The sequence below is a fragment of the Trypanosoma cruzi genome, genomic scaffold (assembly GCF_000209065.1).
Source record: "Trypanosoma cruzi strain CL Brener 1047053517105 genomic scaffold, whole genome shotgun sequence".
Lineage (NCBI taxonomy): Eukaryota > Euglenozoa > Kinetoplastea > Trypanosomatida > Trypanosomatidae > Trypanosoma > Trypanosoma cruzi.
The window spans coordinates 57405-66863 of record NW_001849449.1 but is presented as its reverse complement, the minus strand read 5'-3'; the positions used below and the strand labels follow the sequence as shown (position 1 = coordinate 66863).

General features: G+C 46.7%; 3 protein-coding genes across 3 annotated transcripts, besides 21 other annotated features; all 3 read left to right on the top strand.

Moving 5' to 3' along the window:
- On the top strand, nt 1-1469 carry Tc00.1047053508959.20 (hypothetical protein, conserved; the record flags this gene model as incomplete). Its single annotated transcript, XM_800907.1, has 1 exon — nt 1-1469. A coding segment is annotated over one exon (1469 nt), but the record flags the coding sequence as incomplete, so codon positions are not given.
- Nucleotides 1-9459: a sequence feature (heterozygous, non-Esmeraldo-like haplotype).
- Nucleotides 364-396: a microsatellite.
- Nucleotides 1806-1869: a sequence feature (CT-rich).
- Nucleotides 2347-2369: a microsatellite.
- Tc00.1047053508959.10 (hypothetical protein, conserved) lies at nt 2434-6888 on the top strand (the record flags this gene model as incomplete). Its single annotated transcript, XM_800906.1, has 1 exon — nt 2434-6888. The coding sequence occupies one exon, from the start codon at nt 2434-2436 to the stop codon at nt 6886-6888; it is 4455 nt and encodes a 1484-aa protein (XP_805999.1).
- Nucleotides 3573-3620: a sequence feature (CT-rich).
- Nucleotides 7185-7206: a microsatellite.
- Nucleotides 7215-7252: a sequence feature (A-rich).
- Nucleotides 7253-7279: a microsatellite.
- Nucleotides 7280-7301: a sequence feature (A-rich).
- Nucleotides 7351-7387: a microsatellite.
- Nucleotides 7415-7444: a microsatellite.
- Nucleotides 7610-7647: a microsatellite.
- Nucleotides 7682-7701: a microsatellite.
- Nucleotides 7736-7915: a microsatellite.
- Nucleotides 7959-8006: a microsatellite.
- Nucleotides 8097-8130: a sequence feature (AT_rich).
- Nucleotides 8182-8212: a microsatellite.
- Nucleotides 8531-8621: a sequence feature (A-rich).
- Nucleotides 8641-8668: a microsatellite.
- Nucleotides 8796-8829: a sequence feature (AT_rich).
- Tc00.1047053508959.4 (cytochrome c, putative) lies at nt 8865-9209 on the top strand (the record flags this gene model as incomplete). The annotated part of the gene is made up of 1 exon (XM_800908.1): nt 8865-9209. The coding sequence occupies one exon, from the start codon at nt 8865-8867 to the stop codon at nt 9207-9209; it is 345 nt and encodes a 114-aa protein (XP_806001.1).
- Nucleotides 9283-9306: a microsatellite.

Here is a 9459-nt window from a genome sequence, read left to right as displayed (position 1 = left end):
CATTTGTCACCATTGATGACGGCAACGACAAGTATCTTTCAAACACGTACGTGCGAAATGCAGCGCTTCGTCTGTTTTGCGAGGAGCTTTGTGGCCAAATAGTGGAGCGGACAAGCTTCCGTGAGGCACTTGCACCACCAACGGTTGCCTCGGTGCAGCAGGGAGTTGCGGGCTCTGTCCCTGATGAGGTTCTCATCCCGTTCCTTGCCTCCATATGCCGTGAGGATGCCTTTGTCAGCAAAAATGCGTTGGCAAGCGTCCTGTACCACAGCATGAGTCTCCGTCCCGATGTGTTTGGTCAGCCCCCCATTGTGGACCGCTTCGCCAGGTTCGCCATTGCCCGGAGAGGCAGCAGCAGTAGCCATAATAATAATAATAATAATAATAATAATAATAGTGGATCCGTGTCGCCGTTAGAACGAGGAGGCGTTCATGGAAACGATAAAAGTCCCGCTGCTGCCCCTGTTGCTGCGGGTGTGGGTAGCAAGGCAGGGGTGAGGGAGAGTTCGGCGAAAAGCCGATTGAGTCTGGGGGTCTCGAACACAGATGTGGTCCTTGAAAGTCCCATTTCCTCCAATGCAGCCGAGGCAACAAGCGAGGTGATGGATGTCACCTCCACCGCACAAGCAGATGACGAGGAGGAGGACGAGGTGGAGACACTGAACCGGTTTATGGCAGACCAGTCGGATGAAACGGCCACGCGCACACACAAACGCACCCTATTCTCTCTCAATCTCACACTAGCGGAGGTGATGGAGACCGCCATGCATTTTTCACAAATGCGACCGACCTCACCTGAAGAATATAAGAAGGCAATGGCCATGATACGAGCGGCAGATGATGCACGACACGAGCGTATTGCAGCATTCCGTAGTGCTACGCCAACAACCGGTTCTCATAATGGCATGGGTTCGTCGCCGTCTTCTTCTTTAACCACCACTCCCACAGTTGGGTATCCAGATGCGGCGTTACATATTGAGGAACCAATGCATTTTGGTGTTGTTATGCTTCATATTCGTTTTGCCCTGCGAAAAATTATTCATGCTTCCATGCGTCGCCTTGCGGCTCAGCAGGGACCCAAGACACTTTCTATGATGGTCGAAATGTTGCGAGAGGTGGACCCCAAGTGGCACCAAAATCAAAATAACAACAGTGGTGAACTCCGTCGGCAGTCCGATAGCATGCTTGCCGGAACCCTCCGTGTGCTCGTGGCACGTTCTGTCGTCTGTGTCGACCTTGTAGGGGAAGCCGGGGATCTTCTTGGCGGCGGGGCTGGCGGTCTAGCAATAAGTGCAGTCGGCTTGCAGCGCACGGAGCGGGCATTACATTTGGTGCAGCGTGCGAAGCGCAGCGCTACTGGTTCTGGTGGTAATACTGGTGACCACGTTAGCCGCCGTCGTCCTCAACGACATCGAGGAGATGGTGGTGCCAGAACCTCCTCTTCGGGCGAAAAACGTTCTATTTCATGAGGGGTTTGTGTCTGTCGGCATGTGTGCGTGTGTGTGTACTTATGTGAAGAGTCGCCAGATGCTTTGTGGTCTCCACGTCTTTTTTTCACAGTCTGTAGGAGGATCCGTATTCATTGTTGCACGTGTGGCATCCACTCATGGACGGCTTTTCGTATTGTTTTTAACATGTCTATTACTCCGCTCCTGTACACTTCCTCTACCAACTGAATTCTGCGTATGCCTTTTTGTATGTTTGCTTGTTTTCTTCTCTCTCTCTTTATCTATTCATCCATGTGCATTGTCGCCTTGTATGGACGTTTTCCACACACACAAAAAAAAAAGTACTTCTATTCCTTTGAGGGGTAGAAGGGTAGCGAAAAAGGGAGGGAGAGAGAGAGAAGAAGAAAAAAAGAAAAAAAAACGAAAAAGCAGGTCTTTTTCAGGAGTTTTGTTTCCTTCTCACTTTGTGAGCCCATTTACTTCGTGCCACAGACACCCGGTTTAGGTAAGGTACTGGGAGAAGAAGAAGAAAAAAAAGGGAGGGGGGGGTTGCGGGTGCGAGGTGTCAATAGACAACCCTGCGGTCACAGACGGAGGTGGAACAAAATAAAAAGAAATATAAATTCAAAAAAGGAAAGGACGTTTATTCAAATCCCATAGCCACGACGTCGCAAGTGGGAAGGAAGCCTTGTGCCTTTCTGTACCCAACTGTTTTCTGTGCTGCCACGTGAAAAGTCAAGGGAAAAGTAGGAATAGGCAAGAAGCACGCAGTAGTAGAAGACAAGTCAAGGGAATACGACTGTGGAGGGTTTAGAAGACTCAGCAAAAAAGCAGACATACACATACCAGACGTACTGTTAAGGAAGCCTGACAACAAACTTGACGACACAAAGACAATTGTGTGTGTGTGTGTGTGTGTGTTTCTGCATTGTCGTGGTAGTATTAGTCTGGCGGGCCAGTTTAATTGTCATTCATCTCCCGGCCTATGCATGAGAGGGACGCGAGCCTGTTGGCACTGCCCACACAGGACTCAAGGGCGCAAGTGGGTCGAGGGAAGCCACAAACAATTCGCCCGCATGCCCCACTTGTCGACGTTTGTTTTCCAGCCTTCACCCGTAGACGTGTGAATGAAAGCCGTATCCATAGCTTGCCGAAACAGCCACCGTTGGACTGGAATAACGTGTTAGGGCGGCGGGCAAATACAACGCCGCCAAAGAAGGACGTGTTTTTCTCAGATCCGCCAAAGAACAGCACCTCCACACTCACGCAGGTTGGGAAAAGTGATGAATGCAAGACATTTTCTCCCCGTCCCGTTGGGGGAAGTCTAGTCACTTCTCACGAGGGCACTGCACCGTCTCTTGGTGTGAGTGACGACACCCCACCTGGCAAAAGCGGCAGCAACAGTGAGCAGGGCGCGGGAGAAAAGAGCGCGAAGGACGAAACTCAACTGTCAAGTGTGCCCTGTAGCCGCCTAGAGGAAGAAACCATCGCAGAGGGCGGCTTGCGGTTGCCAGAGACTATCCCAGTCTCTCCAAGGTACAGGAACAGTGCGATGGCGTCCTCCCTTCCTACGCTAAACTTAAAGGGGTGTTTGGCTTCTGACAGAAAGACAGAACAGCACCAGCAACTAACACCGTCATCGTCCCATTCGCTCCCGATGTCGATAACGTCCGAAAATGTAGCCATCACTGCAAGATTTGACAAGCAAACGGCTAGAAGCATGATGCACGACATGTTTCCCGCATTTTCCAGGACAAATTCCAATACGTCGAGTACTCCCGTGCCGCACGACAGAACGATGTCTTTCTCACCGAAATCTCCAATATTGCCAGAGTCACCGAATTTTTTGTTTATGCGGACAACACCTATGGGCCAAACGCCACCGTCTAATATATCTACGAGCGCAGTTGCGCCACCTAGTGCCTTTTTCGGGTACAATGACGACCAATTCGTGGACAATGTGAAGAAGAAGAAGAGGCGAACCACTTTGGGAACACCTATCAAAAGAGCATATGCATCCATTGTTCGCATTTTTGGTGGGGAAAAGTCCTCACAGAACGCTGCGTCTGTCGACGTGTCAGCAACGTCCAGTGGTTCACCCTCGAGGTCAACCATCCAGCGAACGAAGAAGAAGAAGAAGGGTAAGAAGAGGAATATTAAAAATAAAGAGAATGCGCCCAATACTTTGCGGATGGATCAGTCTGGAAAGAATTCTCTGGAGGCCGTTTCCGTGTCCACCATGAAACACGAAACCCCTCCTGGTACAACGACTGTTTCTACCACAGTGGGTGGGGATAGTACTCTGCCGAGCATGCGAAACTCGCTTTGTGGCAATTCAGCTGCGATTAAATCCATGATCCTCATGCCGCCATCTTTTTTGTTGTTGGAAGACGACGTGGTGGAGAGTGCCACTGCTGCGATATCCACCTCCACTTCTTCCCAAAAGAATGTCACGTCTTATATCACGCTCGACAAGGGCAGTGGAACGGATTTGGAGGGTGTGTCGGCGGCACCTGACACGCCGCAGACGCCTGGAACGACTTCGACGGGATCTAGTGGGACGAAAGGAGGTGATGAGAACTCTGCCACTGCGATGGCTGCTTTCTCGGCTAACGGCAATTTAAGTCTCTCGCTCTTATCTCTGGAACCGACTCTTGTGGCCTTCGAGAATAATACTACAATCACGACCAATGGCAATCTCAGAAACACGTTACATGACACATCGAATGTTGACGCCGGTGGTTCCGTTGGGGTTTCACCGCCAGAGGAACCAAAACCACTTTGTAGAATATCCTTTTCCTCAGCGGGTAGTGGAGGGACTGAACCAGCCAAGGCATTGAATAAGCCTAAATCGGCAAATGACCCCAAGAATAGTATAGAAACTAGCCCGGCGTATTTTCGATCCAGTGAGAAAAAGAGGGAGAAGACTTTCAACGAACAGGAACAGCAATTAAAACAAATACCAAGACTCTCGGCGATTGAAGAACAAGTTCGTTCTTGCAACAACTTGTTATCAGTGACAAACAACAACATGCCATCCAATATGCCGATTGCCGATGATGAGAAACGGGGTGCGATCCAACAGAAAAAAGGCAAAACGGTCGAAACGGAGCGGATGAATGAAAAAATGGCCACATACTCCTCACCACGGCCAACGTCGACGGTAGGGCAAAACGGGAGGTCAATGGAAGATTTGTTTCCCCACAATTTATCTAACAATGTCTCAACCGGCTCCAACAATGCTTCTCCCCGTGGTGTGGATTGGCCAACGGATAGTTTCTCCACCCAGTTGCCTCTTGCCGGTTCAACGCCCACTCTGAGCGGAGATACCTCCACCAAGGATGTTCAGCTCGCTACATTATCCCAATATGCTCACCGAACGGAGGCCGACCTTTCCAGGTCCACATTTGGTTCCATTGGGGCTTGTCTTGCGGTTTCTCAAACACTTCGTGTTATCAATTTAAAAGGTTGCATGATTGACGAGGAGGGACTCCGTGGACTGGCCGAAATTTTCACGTTAAAAGTTGTTTGCGTCTCGCACATACGGCAGTTGAAGTCTTTGCGATCACTCATTGAATGCCGCAATGGCCGTTTTGCCGAAATTGAAGAGATTGATGCGCAGTGCACCGCCATACAAAATGAGGGAATTGTTGGACTTGAGAAAATGCGCCGACTACGTCGTTTGTGTTTGAGCATGACATGCGTAACGGACGTCACGCGTCTTTCAGCGAGTCGCTCTCTGGAGGAGTTGTTTCTCACGTCAACGCCTGTGACAAGTGAGGGCATCCTTGGTCTGGAGAGGATACCGACGCTGAAGACGCTTAACATTAGTCGCACCAAAGTGCAGTCGTTGCCTAGACTTTACAAGTCAGGTTCTCTGGAGAAACTGATCTTGTACTCATGCAAAGTGACCAACGAAGATCTGCGTCGCCTGGCGCAGATGCCTCGGCTGGAGGTACTTGATGTTAGTACAACCAAAGTGACAGACCTTTCCACACTACGTGGGAGCCTTTCGCTGAAAAGCCTAACAGCCCAGTGGTTGCAACTAATTAATTGTGAAGATATCCTTTTTGATCGGCTATCCTCCCGTAATGGAGAGGCCCATGCGAAATCACGCCGAAAAGATGGAGCGCACTCTAAGAAAAACTCATGTATGCCTACCTATTTGAGCAAATACCCCATCGAAAACGACGCGGAAGCTGGATTCTGTGGCCTGGCGGATATCCCAACACTGGAGCATGTGGACCTTTCACACTGTGCAATTCGTAGTGTGAAGTCCTTGTTTGTCAGTAAGTCTATTAAATCATTGGTATTGCGCCGGACACGTGTCGATAGTAATGGTATTAAAGGCATTGGGAGTATGCGATCATTGCAAGCACTTGTCATTTCCAATGTTGCGGATAGTTTTCTTGCAGAAGATGCTTCAGAGTGGAGTTCTGCGAGTGGCGTCCTTGTCTCCATAACGGAGCTTCCCAATGTGTTAAACCTATCCGTCTTGGATCTGTCCTTTACGGATGTGTATGATCTTCGCATGTTATCCGCGCTTCCCCTTCTTCGGGAGTTGCGCCTTGTGGAGACACTTATCACGGTGGACGGTATACGTGGAATTGAGAAGCTTCCTTCACTGCACACATTGGATATCTCACAAACAAGTGTTACCTCCCTTCAATTTCTTTCCTCTGGTTGTCAATCGTTGAAAAGACTTTTTGTGAGGGCGAACCGTAACACGCGTGGATTTTGCATTGGTAACTTGCATAAACTCCACTCTCTTGAGTTGTTAGATGTTAGCGACACTGTTGTGGAGGATATTAAAATGCTTTTTCGCCTTTCGTGTCATCTGAAACAACTTATTTGGCGTTGGGGAGAGCGGCGGGACGTACGTGGCCTCATTGAACCCCTTCCATGTTGGGTGAACACGCCTGTACTGAAGGGTATTGAAAGTATGCCATTTTTGGAGCTTTTAGATATCACAAATACAGCCGTCAGCTCCGTGTCGTTTCTTGCCCAGTCGGCGTCGTTGAGGTGGCTAAAATTATCACGGTGTAAGGCATTAGATAATGATGGTATTGTGGGGTTACAGAGCATTCGGACACTGGAGGAGCTTGACCTCAGTCATGCAACAGGCATTACGGATGTTTCTTGTCTCGCCACGTCGCCCACGTTACGTGGGTTGCGGCTTGGATGGACAGGAGTCACGTTGGAGGGATTGCATGGCATCAAGACGATACCAACGCTGACATCACTTGACATTACTTCCGCACCGGCGGAATGCGAGATGAAAGGTGAAGAAAAGGGGAATACGGTCGTAACCACAGATGGAGGCAAAAATAGTCACTTGAATAGAAATACGCCTTGTACAGTAAACCCTTTGTTGGGTGGCATTGCTGGACATGTGCTGTTGGGGAAGCGCCAGTCTCGGCGAGTTTCTTTTATATTGTGAACGGAAAAAAAAAAAACTCATCTAAGCGAGTGAAGGGGTGGAGAGAAAGAGAGAGAGTGGAAGGGAGACGCAGCCAAGTAGGAAGACAACCCCGTGCATTCTTTTGCTGCGAATGTGTGGAGGAGAAGGAGGAGGAAAAAAAAAAAAAAAAAAAGAGCCCGTCGGTGTTTAATATTTTTGGCGTAAATAAGAGGAAATATTAAATCAAAAACAACACAAAAAAAAAAAAAAAGTTTAATTGCACATGAAAACGTTTACGTTTGATTGTGAAGGGTATATAAGTAGGAATATCATGCCCCTTCCCTTCCCTTCCCTTCCTTCCTTCCTTTTATTTTCTTTTTTTTTTTTTTTTCTTTAGTCTCCCGTTGTTGTTATTGTTGTTGTTGTTGTTTCTTTTTTTCTTTTTTTTTTTTGTATCCCCTTGTCCTTCCCCCTATTCTTTTGTTTTTCTTGTTCAGTGTGTATATTTACATGTATGTATGTATATATATATATATATCGTAGTGCTGGGGGAAGAGCTGTATACATTTATTTATTTATTTATTATTTATTTATTGTTCTTCATTTTTTTTGTGTCTTTTTTTTTGTTTGATTGGATGAGGCGTAGGGAGAACGAAAACGAGTGAAAGGAAGTGTCTTTTCATGCCTGCATCATTTCTTGTTTGTTTTTTTTTTTTTGTTTTGTTTTCCCCTTCATTTATTTATAAACTGTTAGGAGGGGATGTATGTATATATGTGTGTATTTATATATAAATGTATATTGGGATTACTGTGGAGGATTCATGTGTAAATATTTATTTTTATTTTTATTTTATATTGGCGTTTTCAGCACGGTTAATCAATTCTTCTGCTCCTGCCGTGGCTGCTGCTGCTCCTGCCGTTGTGGCTGCTGTTGTGGCTGCTGCTGCTCCTGCTGTTGTGGCTGCCGTTGTGGCTGCTGCTGCTCCTGCCGTGGCTGCTGTTGTGGCTGCTGCTGCTCCTGCCGTGGCTGCTGTTGTGGCTGCTGCTGCTCCCGCCGTGGCCGCTGTTGTGGCTGCCGTGGCTGTTGATTGTGATTTTGATTATTTTGATTTTTATTCCTTTTTTTTTTTTTTTTTTTTTTTTTTTTTTTTTTTTTTGAGAGGGGGGAAGTGGGAGGGAACGGGGGGAAAGTGGGATTTTTTAAAAAAAGGAAGAAAGAAAGAAGAGAAAAACGTGAAATTGCGTTGAAATAAAATTTAAAAAATAATAATAATAATAAAACGCAACGAGTGTACATAAAAATAAACATACATGTGTACGTGCGTGTACTTTTTTGTTTATTTATTTATTTATTTATTTTTTTCTTCTGTCGGCCCGTTCACCACCGCCGCGACTTCTTTTCCCACGGGGAAGGACGTCTGACAATTTGCGTGGCGCCAACAGAAGCCCACCCCCACCCCTCCTCTCCCCCGAAGTGTCATCTCCCTTTGTTGTGGTCATTTCTCCCTTTTATGTAGGAATAGAGGGACAGGGCATCTCTCACCCAGGCGTGTACATACACACACATACACATATATATATACGGATATTCCATTTCTCTTTGCCACATGCCTGGTTTATTTTAGGTACTGGTGGTTGTTGTGACTATCGCTGCGCATTTGTGTGGTGTTATGCATGCGTATTCTTTTCTTTTCGTTTCTTTTCTTTTCTTTTTTTTTTCCTTTTTCCTTTTTAATTTATCCTTCTTTATTTTTTTTATTTTTGTTTGTTTTCCCCCCAGCAACAACAGCCATAACAATAGTAATAATAATAATAATAACGCTACCTTGCATTATGATTTTGTCTCCTTTTCCTCTTCTTCCTTTTCCCTTCTTCCCTGTGGACAAGAGGCGTAAGGCCACTCAAGCAACTACCAGCAATAGTTCTTTTTGTTTGTTTGTTTGTTCATTATTATTATTATTATTTTCTTTTTAAATTTTTCTACCAGGAGAAATATATAAATATTTCTAAATAAAATGCCACCGAAGGCCAGACCACCACTTCCACCGGGTGACGCCGCAAAGGGTGAGAAGATCTTTAAGGGTCGTGCGGCGCAGTGTCACACAGGAACAAAAGGAGGGGCGAATGGCGTGGGGCCAAACCTCTACGGGATTTATGGTCGTCGCTCCGGCACAGTGGAGGGCTTCGCATACAGCAAGGCAAACCAGGACTCGGGTGTGGTTTGGACAGAGGAGGTTTTGGACGTTTATCTTGAAAATCCAAAGAAGTTCATGCCTGGAACAAAAATGGCTTTTGCCGGTCTTAAAAAACCACAAGAACGTGCAGACCTCATCGCTTATCTTGCAACATTGCGAGATTAGGCTTTTTTTTCTTTTCCTTTTCTTAATAAAAACGAAAATAAAAAACAAAAGAGGGGTGTGGGGTGTGGGAGAGAAAAAAAAAAAAAAAAAAAAAAAACCGTTTGTCCGTTTGGTTTAGGGTGGCCTGGGTATAGTGCGCTGGAACAGGTTGTGAGTTCAAGAGGAGGCATGAAACTCACGGTTTTTCATCGTCCCGGTCCCGATAGGTGTATTTTACGATTTAAGTATGAGGAAAGTTTGGAGTATATGC